Source organism: Anomaloglossus baeobatrachus, chromosome 4 (genome assembly GCF_048569485.1).
Source record: "Anomaloglossus baeobatrachus isolate aAnoBae1 chromosome 4, aAnoBae1.hap1, whole genome shotgun sequence".
In the NCBI taxonomy this organism is placed as follows: domain Eukaryota; kingdom Metazoa; phylum Chordata; class Amphibia; order Anura; family Aromobatidae; genus Anomaloglossus; species Anomaloglossus baeobatrachus.
The window spans coordinates 392,690,739-392,709,970 of NC_134356.1; the positions used below are offsets into that span (position 1 = coordinate 392,690,739).

Below are 19,232 nucleotides of genomic sequence, written 5' to 3' on the forward strand. Positions count from 1 at the left end.
GGCAAAATCCGCGCATTTTCCGCAGCGTGGGCACATAGCCTTATGGTAAAAAGAACGCTGCAAATAAAAAAACAAAAAAACAATTGCACTGTTTCACTTTTTTTGCTATTTCACCACACTTGGAATTTTTTTCATGCTCACCATTACATCATATGATAAAATGAATGGTGTCATTCAAAAGTACAACTCATCCCGAAAAAAACAAGCGTTTTTATGGCTATAAAAATAAAAAAAAAGTTATGGCACTTGTAAGAAGGGGAGGAAAAAACGAATAACGAAAAATCGCCAGATGGTGAAGGGGTTAAAAGACGTTCAAGATCCTGACCATATGATTAGCAAGTTGTTTTCTCAAAAAAATTTATAGGAAACATTCTTTTAATGGTTTTATCAGCGATTTTTCCACAATTCTTTTGGAGCGGACCCACTTAGAAAAGGAGGAAAAAGAAACAATGAGATCACGACCTAATACTGAGATATCAGGATCCATAGCATATAGATAACTAGAAGAGGCAAAACATGGTTAACTGGAAAATGTGTTTCAAAGTCCTGAGCATATTTTTTGGAACATAAATATGATCAGGAGTCAGCCACATGTGAACTATTTCATGTTGCCTGATGTGTCCTCCTGGAGTGTGTCCTGCCTGCAGTACAAGGCAGGGGGCGTGGGGAGCCAGTCCTATTACTGCATGTGTCTGAGCAGGGAGGCTGGCACTGCTAGAGGGTCTGCACAGCATTATACCCACAGGAGGGATGAGGAGTGCAAGCAGAGCCCAGCACAATGGGAGATGACAGCTGGCTGTAAACTTCTCCACAGCTTTCTTGGATCATTCATGATGCTTCGCTTTGTGGTCACTGCACTGGTTGTGTGGAGCAGTGCTCTGGGCTGCCAGCTGTCCTCTGAATGGAGACACCTGAGTGAGGGATGCAGAGCAGAGCTGGCACAGATCATCATCTATGCCAAGGTGCTGGCAGTCCATGAGGAGACCCACAGCAACATATTCAGCACCATATACAACTACCTGCCCTGGCAGTATGAGGCAGGGGGCAGCACCTTCTTCTACTCTGCAGAGATCGAGCTGCTGTGTGACCAGGCATGGGGCAGCATGCTCGAGGTTCCTGCAGGATCCAGACTGAATATCACTGGTCTGGGATACTTTGACTGTCACTCCTATACTGTGGTGGAGGGACACTCCTACTTCTTCTTCCTCAGGTGAGTGCACTCATTTTGCTTATCTAGGAGAGTTGTGGTGGACCACTGTCAGGGTCTTCCCAATAGTTCATTAGTGAAGGATATCAGAGATGTCCATTGACACAAAAAGATAAGACACTTACTGCACCTAGGAGTGTTAGTAATTAGTGATGAGTACTAAATATTCGGGTTCACATTATTTGTACCGAATACCTAGTACTATTCCTGAATAAGAAAACTGAAATGTTTCATATCCAGCTCACCAATTTCCATGGAACGCCATCATGTTTGGATAGTACAATGCAAGTATGAAACAGCCAAATCACAAGGAGTACGGAAAAGGAGTCCATCCAGGGATCCATCAAAAATTTTATTTTTATTTAATCCATTAAAAAAATCCATATAAAAGACAGACAAGGGGACTCGTTTAGGAGCTATGTCTTTACTCAGTCAGAATAAGGACATAGCTCTGAAATGCGTCCCCTTGTCTGTTTTTATAGGGATTTTTGTTGCTGGACTCCTTTTCCGTACTCTTAGTGCTATTCCAGTATTCGTCACAAATAACGAACCTAATGCAAGTCAATGGGGAACCGGAGCATTCTTCTGAGGACTCTTCAAGTAAAATACCCGGGTTCCCCATTGACATTAGGTTCGTTATTCGTGACAAATACTGGAATAGTACTAGATATTCAGTATGAATAATCCGAACACGAATATTTAGTTTTTGCTCATCCGTATTAGTAATGTTTAATAGATCAGATTTTAGCAGATCAGATAATTTTCTCATTTTTGGATCTCATCATTCCTCTCTTATTCGCTATTGTTTCTTTTGTATCAGTTATCTCTGCTGAATGTCAGAGGTGATAGGGAAAAAAAATCCTTTTATGTAAAATAAAAGCATTTCACCAGCAATGTGGAATAAATCTGTTGACAAGCAAAAGTTAGGAGTTTCACTGTGTAGATAATCAGTACAGTACATATATATTGTTGGTTTCTACTGGTAATGCACTAGTTTCGGAAAGTTTAATGTTCTGTACACTAGTATGTACAGGTACGATTGTCCGATGTACAGAGAAGGCTAAAAGTAGTGAGGTTTGTGCTTTTGGAAAACATCAGACACTAAGTCATTTTATTAGTTGTGTTTATTGTGCATTAATACCACTGTATTTTATACTGGCTTTATGGGATAACTGTACTTCATTTACCGCCGTAAATGCATTATTATAGGAAGGCTTTTTGATGGGCATATCATTGGTGCTTTTCTGCTCCTGTATTGTGGATGCTATAATCTGTTTTTCTGCGATTCACTGGAGATGCCTCTAATAAATGTATCTGGCAGTGGTCTTGGCTACTTTCACACATCCGGTTTTTGCCGTCAGCCACAATCCGGTTTGTGCCTGATGCAATGGATCTGTGGCAGATTGTGTAAAAACTGATGCGATGGATCCAGCAAAAACGGATTCCTTTTTTTTTTTCTTCATGCCAAAGGGAGAGAGAGAGAGAGACAGAGAGACAGAAAGAGACAGAGAGACAGAAAGAGACAGAGAGAGAGAGAGACCCCATCATCACAACACACACCGGCACTACCGCTCCCCTCATCACCGCACACACCGACACTACTGCCCCATCATCACCGCACACACCGGCACTCCCGCCTCTATCATCACCACACACACTGGCAGTACCGCCCCCATCATCACCGCACACACCGACACTACTACCCCCATCATCACCGCACACACCGACACTACTGCCCCTATCATCACCGCACACATGCAGTCACTACCGCCCCCATCATCACCGCACATACCGGCACTACCGCCCCCATCATCACCGCACACAGGCAGGCACTACCGCCCCCATCATCACCGCACACACTGGCACTACCGCCCCCATCATCACCACACACACCGGCACTACCGCCCCCATCATCACCGCACACACACCGGCACTACTGCTCCCATCATCACCGCACACACCGGCACTACCACTCCCATCATCACTGCACACACCGGTACTACTGCCCCCATTATCACCGCACACACCGGCACTACCGCCCCCATCGTCACCACACACACACAGGCACTACCGTCCCCATCATCACCGCACACACGCAGGCACTACCGCCCCCATCATCACCGCACACACCGGCACTACCGCCCCCATCATCACCATACACACAGGCACTACCGCCCCCATCATTACCGCACACACTCAGGCACTACCGCCCCCATCATCACCGCACACACTGGCACTACCGCCCCCATAACCACCGCATACACGCTGGCACTATCGCCCCCATCATCATCGCACATACACCGGCACTACTGCCCCCATCATCACCGCACATAGCGGCACTTTCACCCCATCATCACTGCACACACAACGGCATTACTGCCCCCATCATCACCGCACACACGCAGGCACTACCACACCCATCATTACCGCACGCACACCGGCACTATCGCCCGCATCATCACCGCACACACGCAGGCACTACCGCCCCCATCATCACCGCACACACCGGCACTACCTGAGTGACGTCACCGCTGACAACGCGTCTCACTTCAGTTGCTCTGTGGAGCTCACAGAGAGCAGTCGTGTTCTACGGCCACTCCTGTCAGCTTCTGATGTAGCAGAGTTGAAAGCATCGTGGGACCTCATGTAGATTACGTCGGACCTGGAGGGCTGTTTGGGGATTAATAAAGTAGTGAAATAGGGTGTTTTTTTGTCTTTTATTTCAAATAAAGGATTTTTTCGGGTGTATGTGTTTATTTTCTTTAACTTACAGGTCAGTCATGGGGGGTGTCTCATAGACACCTGCCATGATTAACTTAGGACTTAGTGGCAGCTATGGGTTGCCATTAACTCCTTATTACCCCGATTGCCACCGCACCAGGGCAATTCGGGATGAGCCGGGTAGAGTCCCGGGACTGTCGCATCTAATGGAATGCGGCAATTCCGGGTGCCTGCTGGCTGATATTTTTAGGCTGGGGGGCTCCCCATAACATGGGACTCCCCATACTGAGAATAGCAGCCCTCAGCCAAGTGGCTTTACCTTGGCTAGTATCAAAATTTGGGGGCACTGCATGCCGATTTTTTTAAAATTATTTATTTAGTTTACTGCAAGATTTAGACCTGCCCATTGATGGCTGTGTTTGGTTGCAGTAAAACAGCTGTCACGCAGCATGGGGGCGGGTCTGACTGCAACCAATCATAGGCACTGGTGGGCGAGGGAAGCAGTGAATACGAGATGGAATAATGAGTGGCCGTCATTTTCAAAGCTGGAGAAGCCGCCGGAGCCTTGTGACAGCTGTGCAGCGCCACACTATGCCGGTGATCGGTGCGTATGAGAGAGGGGGTGAGAGGGGGAGACCGACATCGACAGAGAGAGAAAGAGACTGACATTGACAGAAAGAGGGAGAGACCGACAGACAGAGAGAGAGACCGACTTCGACAGAGAGAGAGAAATTTCCTAACCAGAAACCAATTTACACATCTGAGCGTGCTCAGTTAAGAAAACCGGATCCGTCGGTGGAATGCGTTTTTTGCTGCATTACGACTGATCCAGGGCCCATAGGCTTTCATTTTACAACACGGCGCTGGATCCGGAGCTAGTGACAAAAAACGTTGCCTTGTGCGTCATTTCTGGCAGCCAGACCCAGAAATTTCACCGGATCCATTTTATCTGGTATTCGCCGGATTGTGCCTGACGGATATATGAAAGCAACCTTAGTGAACCACCAAGGCTTTCCTAGGTGAAGCCGCTTCCAGAGAAATCAGTGTTGTTTTTCTTGAAGCAGCTCGGCTAGCAGTCTTGCCATTATTTTTGCAGTTGTTCTGCCATAAAAATAGTTTTTCTATAATTTAAACTATAGATAGCCCGGTTAACTGCTTCACTGTTTTCGAACCTGGAAGAGGTTAAAACAATTGAGAAAAGATTGAACATGTGCACAGCAATATCACTTGTACATTGCTCTGCAATTTTTGCAGCGGTTCTGCAGATAGTTTATAGTTTATAGTTTTTCCACAAAAACGGAAGGATTTCCTAGTGCAAAATGACAAAGGTTTCTGACGTCTTATGCGCATGCTATTTACTGCTTCGTTGCAGATTTGATGCCACATATCAATTCTTTCAGTGGTTTTGCAGCGTTTTTCACCTATTTTATTGGAAACACATAAACAATGCTTGCAAAAAATTAAAACACAAAAAACGGCAACAACATATGTGCCGCCCCCACGTCAGTAGCAGCCGGGCTGCTCGGATCCGGACCCGCAGTGTGGCTCGAGCGATTCTCCGGACCAGGGGGTCACGCGGACACTCCAAATCAAAAGGAGACGAATTTGTACGGGATTTGCCGTAGTCAAGTCTGTGACACCACCCACGGTGTGTGGTGAAGTATGGCACCACCGCTGCTGCTGTGGAATACCCGGGGCGATGGGATGGCAGCTGGTTGTTAACCCCTCCGTGGGTAGGGATGGTTGACCCGGGACCCGGTGACTTGGTGCAGGGGACGGTGATGGCAGGGGCCGGCGCGCCTGGTCAGACCAGGGAGTCTCAGCTTACTCACGGATAAGGAAATCAGACAAGTCCAGTGATTAACCAAGGTGCTGGTGGCCGGCTGCTCTCGTCCCCCACCCGGGATGGTGGTCTGTGTCACTTTCCTCTGCACTGTGTTGTGATGTGGTGGACTTCCCGATGTGGAACGTGGGAGTCTGCTCCCGGTACTATTGTTAGGAGCCGTGCCCGCTGACCCGTGGGATCTACCGGGTCCTGGCGGATGCCCTATCACTCTCTGTGGGTGGTTGTCTGCTTTTGGGACTTTGGTTGGGACAAGACCTATAATCTTGCCCTAAATTGGTTAATTAGCTAGGCCGTTGGTTCCGGTCCTGGCTTCAGGGTCCAAGTACCCCCTGTGTGCACGGTTTCCGGGTCGGTTCTCCGGTGTTGGTACTGTGGCGCCCCTGAGGCTTCCGTTGCCACAGAGATATTGCACCTCAGCCGGAGGTGTGATATCCCATCCTGGGTAAGAATGGGGTCACCTACCGGTCCACAGACTAAATTTGCACACACCAATTGGTAGGCATACACTGGGTCAGGGATAGTGGCAGCAACCCCCATAGATGTATTCATGGGGCTGTAAGTCCCATTTCTGGTCTCAATAGTGTGGGTGGGGCTTAATCAGTGGGTGTGTGGGAGGAGTCAGCAAGTGTGAATAAAAAAGGGAACCAGGAAGTTCAAGTTCAGTCAAGTGTAGAGTGTGAGAGGGAGGAGGAGAGGAAGGTAGTTTCCTCAGGAGTAGAGATGAGCGAACCGGTCCCGGTTCGGCTCGAGGTCGGTTCGCCGAACGGAGGTCCCGTTCGAGTTCGGTTCGTCTAACGTTCGACGAACCGAACTCGAACCGCATAGGAAACAATGGCAGGCATTCACAAACACATAAAAACACCTAGAAAACACCCTCAAAGGTGTCCAAAAGGTGACAAACAACTCACAACACAACACAAACACATGGGAAAGTGACAAGGACATATACTCATGCGAAAACAAAAGAGCTGGACAAGGAAAAAGAGGAGGACACACAGATATATGAGTATATGCAAGGAAACATCGATGCCATTATTGTGCAACTTGAGCCCTGCTCATTTTAGGCTTCCAATCTGGATAAATTGCCTGAGCTCGCCACGTACGCCTTGGGGATCTTGTCGTGTCCTGCAGCCAGCGTTCTCTCGGAACCTGTCTTCAGTGCTGCTGGGGGTCTGCTGGCAGATAAGCACACGTGTCTGTCCACTGACAATGTGGACATGGCTCTCAGAGGACTTTTCTTCCCCTGGGTCAGCCAGGGGAGGTGAAAGGCACGCGTATTTTTGAGAGTGCTTCATGCAAAGCATCTGTTTCATTTTGAAAAGGGGGATCAAGTGATGCCAGTCAAGTGGGGTGTGTGTGGCCCAATTAGTGGCAACGAGGGAGACTGTGGTTGGAGTCCCCTCGCTGTGTTTCCGAAAAGAACCAAGATGAACAAGTCATGGCTCTCAGAGGACTTTTCTTCCCCTGGGTCAGCCAGGGGACGGGAAAGGCACGCGTATTTTTGAGAGTGCTTCATGCAAAGCATCTTTTTCAAAAGGGGGGTCAACTGATGCCAGTCAAGTGGGGTGTGTGTGGCCCAATTAGTGGCAATGAGGGAGACTGTGGTTGGAGTCCCCTCGCTGTGTTTCCGAAAAGAACCAAGATGAACAAGTCATGGCTCTCAGAGGACTTTTCTTCCCCTGGGTCAGCCAGGGGACGGGAAAGGCACGCGTATTTTTGAGAGTGCTTCATGCCAAGCATCTTTTTCTTTTTCAAAAGGGGGGGTCAACTGATGCCAGTCAAGTGGGGTGTGTGTGGCCCAATTAGTGGCAACGAGAGAGACTGTGGTTGGAGTCCCCTCGCTGTGTTTCTAAAAGAACCAAGATGAACAAGTCATGGCTCTCAGAGGACTTTTCTTCCCCTGGGTCATCCAGGGGACTGGAAAGGCACGCGTATTTTTGAGAGTGCTTCATGCAAAGCATCTTTTTCTTTTTCAAAAGGGGGGTCAACTGATGCCAGTCAAGTGGGGTGTGTGTGGCCCAATTAGTGGCAATGAGGGAGACTGTGGTTGGAGTCCCCTCGCTGTGTTTCCGAAAAGAACCAAGATGAACAAGTCATGGCTCTCAGAGGACTTTTCTTCCCCTGGGTCAGCCAGGGCACGGGAAAGGCACGCGTATTTTTGAGAGTGCTTCATGCAAAGCATCTTTTTCAAAAGGGGGCTCAACTGATGCCAGTCAAGTGGGGTGTGTGTGGCCCAATTAGTGGCAATGAGGGAGACTGTGGTTGGAGTCCCCTCGCTGTGTTTCTAAAAGAACCAAGATGAACAAGTCATGGCTCTCAGAGGACTTTTCTTCCCCTGGGTCATCCAGGGGACGGGAAAGGCACGCGTATTTTTGAGAGTGCTTCATGCCAAGCATCTTTTTCTTTTTCAAAAGGGGGGGTCAACTGATGCCAGTCAAGTGGGGTGTGTGTGGCCCAATTAGTGGCAACGAGAGAGACTGTGGTTGGAGTCCCCTCGCTGTGTTTCTAAAAGAACCAAGATGAACAAGTCATGGCTCTTAGAGGACTTTTCTTCCCCTGGGTCATCCAGGGGACGGGAAAGGCACGCGTATTTTGGAGAGTGCTTCATGCAAAGCATCTTTTTCTTTTTCAAAAGGGGGGTCAACTGATGCCAGTCAAGTGGGGTGTGTGTGGCCCAATTAGTGGCAATGAGGGAGACTGTGGTTGGAGTCCCCTCGCTCTGTTTCCGAAAAGAACCAAGATGAACAAGTCATGGCTCTCAGAGGACTTTTCTTCCCCTGGGTCAGCCAGGGGACGGGAAAGGCACGCGTATTTTTGAGAGTGCTTCATGCAAAGCATCTTTTTCTTTTTCAAAAGGGGGGTCAACTGATGCCAGTCAAGTGGGGTGTGTGTGGCCCAATTAGTGGCAATGAGGGAGACTGTGGTTGGAGTCCCCTCGCTGTGTTTCCGAAAAGAACCAAGATGAACAAGTCATGGCTCTCAGAGGACTTTTCTTCCCCTGGGTCAGCCAGGGGACGGGAAAGGCACGCGTATTTTTGAGAGTGCTTCATGCAAAGCATCTTTTTCTTTTTCAAAAGGGGGGTCAACTGATGCCAGTCAAGTGGGGTGTGTGTGGCCCAATTAGTGGCAATGAGGGAGACTGTGGTTGGAGTCCCCTCGCTGTGTTTCCGAAAAGAACCAAGATGAACAAGTCATGGCTCTCAGAGGACTTTTCTTCCCCTGTGTCAGCCAGGGGACGGGAAAGGCACGCGTATTTTTGAGAGTGCTTCATGCAAAGCATCTTTTTCTTTTTCAAAAGGGGGGTCAACTGATGCCAGTAAAGTGGGGTGTGTGTGGCCCAATTAGTGGCAACGAGGGAGACTGTGGTTGGAGTCCCCTCGCTATGTTTTACATGATTTTCGAAGGGCATGACATGCCTAAGAGGTTGAGTTTTATCATCTGCAACTTGTTGGCAACAGAAAGGCTGCCTTTACACCCTTTTGAGACCAAGGATTTTCGAGACCTTATGCCCATTGCAGTGCCCCAAGAGCCGATGGCCAGTCGTCACTCCTTCTCCAAGAAAGGCGTGCCCGCGCTACCACAGTAGGCCGCACACAACCTCACCAATTCCTTGAGAAACTCTGTGTGTGACAGGGTGCATTTCAACACAGATACTTGGACCAGTAAGCATGGACAGGGGAGTTACATGTTGCTGACTGGGCACTGGGTAACTATGGTGAGAGATGGAGAAGGGTTTGCTGTACAAGTCTTGCCGTCCCCACGACTTGTGTGTCAATCCTTCCTCTGTATGTACAAGTTCCTCCACTGCTTCTGCCTCCTCAACCTCGTGTGGGTCCTCCACCTCGGCCCAAACCCTGTGTGGTCAGGCCACCCTTCCTTGTAACTGCGCCCAAGGAATCCCACACACCTCCTTACTATGCTGGCAGCAGAGCTCAAGGCCATCAGGCGGTCAAATGTTTACTTTGAAATGTAGGGGAAATGTGAGACACCGCTGAGGAATTGTGGACGGTTAGCTCTGGAGAGTGAGACCGAGTTTCATCAATGGTTGTCTACAGTCAACCAGCAGTCAGGGAAGGTCGGGTGCGACAATGATGCAAACCAGTCTGCGACCCTTCTTCAGGGCAATGTGACACACGTGCCTTGTATGGCTCACGTGTTGAACCTGGTTGTCCAGCAATTTTTAAAATACCATCCCGGCCTACATGGCCTTGTGCAGCGGGCACGCTGCTGTGTGCTCACTTTCATCCTTCGCACCCAGCAGCTCAACAACTGTCATCGCTCCGGAAGTCTTAGGGTCTGGCGGTTAAACGCCGGAAATGCGATGTTCCGACACGCAGGAATTGGAATCTGCACATGTTGCAGCGTGTGTGGCAGCACCGCAGAGCCCTGCTGAAATACGGTATGACGTATACCCTGGGCTAACTTGATCCAGAGGTGGTGCAGATCACGCTGCTGGAGTGGTGTCAGATCAAGGACCTATGCACCCTTCTACACAGTTTCCAAATGTTTAGCACTGGCAATGCCATTCTCAGCGTTTCAATTCTGGTCATCTACATGATGGAGCACACTGTAAGCATTATTCGGAGTCAGGTATTGGTCCAAGAGGAAGGTGAGGAAGTACAGGAGGAGTCATATGCAGAAGGGATAATAAGATCTACAAGGTCCATACGGTAAGCGGCACCTAGGCAGCAGTTATGGTGGGGGATAGGGATTAACAAGGGCGCATAGTATCAGCAAAAATTGTTGAGGAAGGTGCAGGAGCCATGAAGAAATGGAGGACGAACTTGCGATGGGCATGGAAGACTCAGCAGATGAGTGAGAGCTTGCTCACATTTCGGTTGTGCGAGGTTGGGGGGAGAGGGCAGAGGAAGGAGGCACGATTCTCACCTCTCTGCCACCAACACACCAAGGACTTGGTCCTCCTGGATGCACAAGACACATGAGCGTCTTCTTGCTGCACTACCTACAACATGACCCTCGGATTGTAGGAATTCGAAGTAATGCTAACTACTGGGTTGCCACACTGTTAGATCCCCGGTACAAGACAAAATTTAGCGAAATAATTCCTGCCATATAAAGGGACGCACGTGTACAGGAGTATCTTCAGAAGGTGTTACGCAATCTTTGATCTGCTTTTCCACTAAACACCAGTGCTGCACAGAGTGAATCTCAACGGTTTGTCATGGATAGGAGGAAATGGTCTTTTACTTGTCCACATCTGAGGGACCGAGAGCTGGCTGTTGTGCTGAGATACCATTGAGTACGGTGTCCCTGCAGAGTTGCACTTTTGGTCATATACAAAATGAGTTGAAAAAGGACAGATGCGGGTGAAAAGGGGAACAGGTGTGTTGGAAAGGGGAAAAAAGTTTTGGTCCGTGGGTTTGGTGGTTAAGCAAAAGTAACATTTGATGAAGAAACACCATCTGTTACGGTGGGACTGGCAGATTTGGATAAGGTGGTATATACTATGTTACCGCTATTTAACAAAAATTAATAAGAAAAGAAAGAGAAAGGTATATATCCCCATCAGCAGTCAGTGTCCACCGTGCTCCCAGATGGAAAAGGAGAGGTTGGCAACTGGAAGGTTCGGTGGAGGATACAGAGCTGTGTGGCTATGAAACTAATAGTAGCCTGAACCAAGTTAGACGCTACTCGGATCTTGAGACTGGGAGCCCTGTTAGCGTAACAGGGTCCACACGCCCACCCAGCCCAGGAACTCCCTGTTAACATCACAGGGGCCATTCAGGACGCTGACCGTGTGCATTGGGGCCACACCTGTGAACAGCAGGCGCATCAGCAGGCCTGTTAATGCCACTGGGCTGCACAAGCAGGACTTGTAGGACAGGAGCTGGTCTTAACCGTTCTGCGTTACCAACTGTGGTGGCGGCCTGCATCGACGCCCTATCCCTGCCTACCTCTGGCCTAAAGCCGCAATGGGTTCAACACATGGAGGTGTGCTCTTTCGGAGCATAATAGAAGACTGCTCACCTCCTTGTTGTCTCCAGCCCCTTTTATAACCTGGGTCCGCCACAAACCAGGGTGGACCACAATGCACCTCCTGGAGACAAAAGCAGAGTGATACGTCATGAGTGGCATAACTAGCGTCCTATTTGGAACCGCAACTTCAATGATGACCTCATGGCTGTCATGACCCAAACACCTCACCAGTCATCGTCTGACCATCAATAATGAGGTGACAAGTCATAGGGGCGGGCCTCTGCAAGCCATTTGGGAGTGGCCTGGCCACATCGTCAGGACACCTGATGCCCTGTGGTCTAAATGGGCCCCCCACATCAGGGGCAGGGCCAAAGAGTTCATTACCGGACCTAGTTTCTGATGCAGTAAGTGCCTGACCATGGTCAGTTGCATGAAATACAGTCTCTGAAAAAAGACTATCAGCTTTAGCATGGTGTCTATGCACAACACAGGACTTAGACCCGGCACGGAGTGCAAGTACCTGTGCAAAGAGGCTTTTCGCACTAAGTGTGAGAGCATGCGCTGTAGCCCGAAATGAAGACTTAGCCTCAGGAATGGCACAGTCAGGCTGAGCATACTCACAGTGAAACACTGGAGTTAGGCTGCGGCTGGGGTAAATCGGCACACGCATGCGCACTAGCTGCCTCTCCACACTTAGACGTGGAGGAGAAAGCAGCCAGCTGGACAACCCGAGGCACAGGCCTAAATGGCAGCTGATGCCTGGGCGCAACTGAAACCGCAGCAGGCTGCTTGCGTTTAAGGCGTCACCGTTTTGTAACAACAAATAACATCAAAAAGAACAGGTGTACTTCTTCCCATGGATAATCTGATATGATCCCTTTTTTCATGGACATGACCATCGCTAACAAATGTAGATGAGGCCAAATCAGCAGCTGCTTCAATGGATCTGAATTGCTCCATAAAGTGGCCTCTCCTCCACCCCAATTTCAAGATCCCAAATACTCCATTCCTCTGTGGTGTCAATCCAATCGCACTTGCTTCCTAACAGCTCTCAAGTTTCCACCAGCCCTGCTGAGTATGGGGTGACAGAGATGGTTGAGTTTGCATAGCTGTTCAGTCGCACTATAGCCTGGGAATCAGAGGTCTGCTCCAAAGCTGCAATGAGTACAGACAAGGAAGTTATTATTATTTTTATTATTATTGATTTATAGAGCACCATTGATTCCATGGTGCTGTACATGAGAAGGGGGTTACATACAGAATACATATACAAGTAACTATAGACAGACTGGTACAGAGGGAAGAGGGCCCTGCCCTTGCGGGATTACATTCTAAAGGATTTTTGGGAGGAGACAGTAGGAGTTGTTTAGGTTGAGCGTCAAGTACGTATGGTGGTGGTGTCATTGAAGGTTATAGTCATTTCTGAACAGATGAGTTTTCAGATTCAGTTTGAAGCTTGCGTGTGTAGCATATAATCTAACGTGTTGAGGTAGCGAGTTCCATGAGACAGGGGAAATGATCTGCGCAGATAGCCTGAAGCTTTGTGACTGGGATCCAGGCCCCGATGAAGAAGGTGCTGTGCCTAATCTACTCCCTCATTTCCAAAAATTAAATCCTCATGGTGGAGACAATGGGGAACATGATGAGGAGCACAGATACCTGATTGGAAGGACAACTTTACTATTCGGTCAGGGCAGGAAGAGGTTGTCTCGGAGGACTCAGGACGAGGGGAATGAAAACACACAGGGTTATTGATGAGGTTGGAGACAACACTTACTGTCAAACCAAAGTCAGCCAGTCGATGAGGTCAGCAGAGGAGGTGGAGGAGGATGCTACTGACGACGAGGTTACGTTGCGTCTTCCTGGCCAGAGACAAAGTACTGGAAGCACGTCAACAACTGAATCCTGGACCACAACTTTAACTCTGAGCAGATGTCGTGTTGGCTATGCAGGTCGCATGGGCTGTAAGCCTTTCCTAGCCTGTGAATTTTTGGACATCGCAAAGGATCACCAAAGTCATGTAATCTGTAAGATTTGTCAACAATCTGTAAGTAGAAGGCAAAAACTGACACTTTTGAGTACTTCCTCCATGAAGTATCACATGGATATGAATTGACAGCGTGAAGGTGTATTGCTCAGCTTTAGCAACTGTCAACGCAATATGCTTATTTGCCGTTCATTGCATGCATTGTTGCAGACTACACACAAAGGGCTGCTGTTTTTTTGGATCTGCCTTTGGTCACTATAGCAATATAAATTTGCTCTTCGGGTGTGGACTTGGAGATGCTGTCTATGAACAGAAGGAAAAGCTAAAGGTGTGTGTTACAGCAAGGAGCCACCGCGGAAACAGTTCGTTCAATTGTGAGGGGAGTTGTGTTGTACTTTGATGATGAGCACTGTAACGTCAGTGAGCAGCATCCTTTGCCACAGACCAACATTCTTACGGTGCTGTCTATACTGTTTACCGTGAGAGGAGTGTAAAGTCTGTATTTCTGGCAACTGGACATCACAGTACCCGGGTACGGTAGGCTGTGCCCAGACAATAATTCGGGCACGCAACACTTTGTTTTATTAGCAAAACACATATCTGTTCTGGGTAGGCCGACTATATAGACAATAAGACTTGCTGCCTCTGCACTGTCAAATTGTCACGTACAGTTTAAATCATAGAGGGACAGCAACACATGTTTGCATTGACTGTTGCTTTTCAAGATTTCCATGACTGTGTTGCAGAGCTGTGTGGTTTGCATTCACACTGTTATCATCTGCATTATCTGTGAGGCTTCAGCTAACAAGGGTATTCAGGGGGGGTCATGTGTTTTGTCTATGTTTAGGTAGATAACTTGTAAGCTCTTGTGATGCGCCACTGGTAAGTCGTGTTCGCACACACACACACACACACACACGCACAAACACACAATTACTGCTACACAGAGGGATTAGCAGGTAGTAGGCAACAGAATAGATTGTTCAATTATTTTAATTGTATGCATGGTTCTTATTGTTTGTTTTGGTAAAGTTAAACAATCATTTATCAACCCAACTGCCTAGAGTCCTTTTCCTTTTGCCTGGTTTTGCTGCATACTGGGGAGCCCACCCTGTACACGACTTAAAATGAAGCATAAGTCGCAATGTGAATTTCACTATGCTACAATGCGGCCTAGCGTGCCTGTGCAACCACCGCCTGCCCCATCAAGTGCATCTGCGTGCTCTTCATCCTCTGTGACTGTGGGGACAGCAGTCACACATGGTTTTTCACACTGAACTTCCACTCCTTAACCCGCAACAGGGAGTGTGATTGGCAGGTCATCACTTGTGTTGGAAGTGGAAACAGAACGTATTGTTGAGCTGTCAGACATCGAGAGAACCATCATTGGATGCAGGCTACATTATATCCACGCCTGCACCTTCGTCACAGATTGCCTGGACTACCTGCAGTTAATAATTGCATTCCAGAAATGGAAAGGAGTGTAGAATGCACATGTGTTGTACCTTGCTTGGCAGCAAAGGAACACTAACTTAGTATTCCAGACAATTTTAGGAAGGCAGAAAAAGAGTCAGCTCTTTGTGCAAATTAAATAGCGTGGCAAAAGTGGACAGATGGGTACAGTGGCCGTGTTCTGTGGGTACCAGGACAGTAAAAGAAGCCTCACTTTCTATCCCTCCTAATGATCAAATGCAGCAAGGAATTCCCTCAGTTTGCTATAAAATTAGCATAGCTAAATGTGCAGGAGGGTGTCATGCAGAGGTGCTAGAAATAGCTTGGCACCAGTGGGGCACTAATGGAATACAACAGCCAGTTCTATGATGCCACTAAATAGCAAAAAATACTGCCATCATTATAGCTTATTAAAAACAGAGCAGGAGGGTGTCATGCAGAGGTGCTAGAAATAGCTTGGCACCAGTGGGGCACTAATGGAATACAACAGCCAGTTCTATGATGCCACTAAATGGCAGTATTTTTTGCTATCATTATAGCTTATTAAAAACAGAGCAGGAGGGTGTCATGCAGAGGTGCTAGAAATAGCTTGGCACCAGTGGGGCACTAGTGGAATACAACAGCCAGTTCTATGATGCCACTAAATGGCAGTATTTTTTGCTATCATTATAGCTTATTAAAAACAGAGCAGGAGGGTGTCATGCAGAGGTGCTAGAAATAGCTTGGCACCAGTGGGGCACTAATGGAATACAACAGCCAGTTCTATGATGCCACTAAAGGGCAGTATTTTTTGCTATCATTATAGCTTATTAAAAACAGAGCAGGAGGGAGTCCAAAATGGCCGCTGTCAGAGGCAGACGTGGATGTGGGAGCTCCTAAAAATCCACAAACATCCAGCTCCCAGGCGGACAATACCCAAGTCTAGCCCCCTCTTCCAGGCCCTGGGGTCATCCCGAGAGAGGAGAGACCCCCATTTGGATGCTGCACCCCACGAGACGTCTTCTGGGGACCCTCCAGCGTTGTGGTCAGTGAGGGCAACGGGGGTGGCGAGGCCTGCGTGGTGTGGACCCTGAGAGCTGCGGACACCCGCTGGAAGGTACCGGGAGATAATCGGGGGCCCAGGGGGCGAAGATTGAGAGGAGGAGAGACGGTATCCCCCACCCTTCCCTGCGGCCCAGACCCGCCCTTCCTGGCTCCCCGGACAGCCGCGGGTGGAGAGCAGCCGCCATCTTAAGGGTGCTCCCGTCCGGCCCTGAGGACTGCGGGCGGTGTAGCGGCCCCGAGGCTCCCGGGACTGATCGGGAGACCAGCTGAGCCCCGGACGCCAGACAAGTGCCACCTACCAGCCGGGTGAGCGGAGAGATCGGGCCGAGGACGCCGTGAGCTGCCGGGTTCCTGGAGGGGCCGCGTGGAGTCACGGAGTCGCGGCGGGAGATCTCGCGACGGTCGGGTGCGGAGTCCCAGGAGTACCGCAGGAAGAAGATCGGGCGGTGAGTGAGCCCCCTCCCTCTGCCCGTCTGCGCGCCCGCTGCTCCCCCCACACCGAAGCCCAGAGCCTGCGGTCCTGATCGGGCCTTGCCACGTGCAGCCGGCGTCCTACGTCCACCCGTGCAGAGTGCCCACGCGGCTCAGTGCTGGGACACGCCGCAGAGGGTTGCTGATAAAGGAGTCTAGAACCCAGAGATTAGGGCTGAGGACGATACGGGGAGGCATTCCCCTGTGCTGGGGGTGAGCTGAGTGGGGGGTGAGGATAGAGGAAGGGACCCGGCTGAAGGGGACCTCCTTCCTAACCTGCCCGCAAACACCAGGAGATATAGGGGGTTAACTTGCTCCCCACCCCCCCCCCTCCTACACATACAGCAGGGAACCCTGTCAGCCCAGATCTGGACTTCCATTGAGTGGAGGGCTAGCTGGAGACAAGGAGTTCTCTCAGATATCGGCCCCCATACACCTGCACGGGCACTGAAACTACACAAGCGACCTCTGGAGGAAGATGATATAGAGGGAGGCTACACAGTCATATTGCCAACATAAAGACTCTCTCCTCTCGCCTCTTTCCACCTCTTTGAGGGAATATAATGTTCTAAAATCTGTGCCATTTGGAGGGAGCGAAGTGACCTAACCCATACTATACATCCTCTCAAGCATAAAACCATTTATGTCTGACTTTAACATGGTCAAAATCGGCAACGCACGGGCCAGCTCTCTGCCCAGACAAGTCAAATCTACTACCCAAGCTGATGTCGATAAATTTCTTAAAAAACACCTTCATCCAGCTGATACTAAAACAGGCAGCCCACAAAGTACGTCTACTAACGATATACAGGATATGGAAGATGATGAAAGTGACACTGAAGGTGCGGATAATAGCAAAAGTCTCCCCATCTCAAGATCTTTTATAAAACGGATCCTTAAAAATGCGTTGGAGCCGGTGGCAAAGGAGCTCTCAGATATCAAACAAGAAATTGGTCAAATTGGTCACAGGGTGGAATCCCTCGAAGCGGCCCAAGCCACAATAACCTCCACCTCCAATTCTGTCATCTCCTGTCTTCGTCAACAGGAGGATAATGTCAACCAAATACATGCCATTCTGGAAGACCATGAAAATAGAGAAAGGCGAAACAACCTCAGATTAAAGGGTCTTCCAGAGTCGGTAGCAAATGAGGCTTTGATCCCGACCCTGCAGGGCATCTTTACCGACTTGATAGATTCTGACCCGGCTCCAACACTGGAACTGATAAGAGCTCATAGATCGCTGAGACCCCGACCTAAACAAGGGGAACCACCAAGGGATGGTATATGCCGCTTCCTGGATTATCGAGTTAAAGAACTTATTCTTAAAAAAGCCAGAGAAGCGGATTCTATAAGTCATGAAGGCTCTAATATTATGATTTTTCAAGACCTTGCTTCCACCACCCTGACCAAAAGAAGGCTATTACAACCCTTCACAACGGTGTTACGCCAACGCCAGTTTCCGTACCGCTGGTTATATCCGTTTGGCATCGCTATAACTGCCAATGGAAAACACTACCAAGCCAAAACCTCGGCGGAAATAAGAAGAATTTGTGAAGATTTGGGGATCACATTGGATAAATATCCGGAGCTGGAAATTCATCGTTCGGCGGCTACACTGCAAATGCTTCCAGATCCGGCCCCATGGCATAGTCTCACCTCGAAGACCCACAGATCCCGGCGCAAAGCGGCGAAGAAACTACAGATGAACTTTGAAGGCGAGCCCCCTTGAAAGGGTTTCCTGATTGGGTCTTCTGATATATTTACATGATTATGCTAGCCTAAAATATGAAGTTGTTACAGGGGTTTTGCACTTTTTGCTCCCTCTTACGGCATATTCTCTTTAGTTTGAATTTCAAATAGTTGAAAATGTTGACACTAATACCTTGTTCTTCTTCACACCTTTTTCTATTCCCCAGTCTTTCTGTCTTCTTCGCTTTCTCATTGGTCATAGGTCCGGTCCATTCATCCCGATGGGAAAAGAACAGATTGTCCTTCCGTTTGCTCCAATATGGCACCACATCATAAGGTATTTACGGTGATAAGCCTTAATGCACATGGCCTGAACTCCCCTGTACAAAGGTCACAGACCTTGCAAAGCCTGAAAAAGAGGCGCGCTGATATGATATTCTTTCAAGAAACGCATTTTCGTGAAAGCAAAATCCCAAGCTTCACCAAAGCACATTATAACACTTGGTTTCACGCCCCCTCCACACACAAAGGTTCTAGAGGAGTTTCCATAGCACTCGCTAAGGATATACCCTTTCTAGTTCAAGATATCGCTACTGACCCTGAGGTTCGATATATTTTCGTCAAGGGTATGTTGGCGGGCTCTATGGTAACCCTAGGGAATGTATATGCCCCAAATGTCAAACAGATTCGATGGTTGTTGTCCACGCTCAAAAAATTCCGCAATTTTTCAGAAGGTACTCCAATATTGTGCGGTGACTTTAATGTGGCTATGGAGCCCAAATTAGACTCTACTGCAAGAAAAAGTCACCTCTCTTTAAAGGACCTATCTCGGATTAAATGTTCTCTCCAATCCCTATCTCTAATAGACATCTGGCGCT

General features: G+C 48.7%; 1 protein-coding gene across 1 annotated transcript in view; it reads left to right on the forward strand.

Moving 5' to 3' along the window:
• The first annotated feature begins 730 nt into the window (after positions 1–730).
• The window catches only part of CCDC3 (coiled-coil domain containing 3), a 135,706-nt gene continuing 117,204 nt past the window's right edge, over positions 731–19,232 (forward strand). The window contains exon 1 of the mRNA XM_075345269.1: positions 731–1,210. Within this exon, the coding sequence (XP_075201384.1) occupies positions 786–1,210 (425 nt within the window). The 5' untranslated portion in view covers positions 731–785. The remainder of the gene's footprint in view (positions 1,211–19,232) is intronic.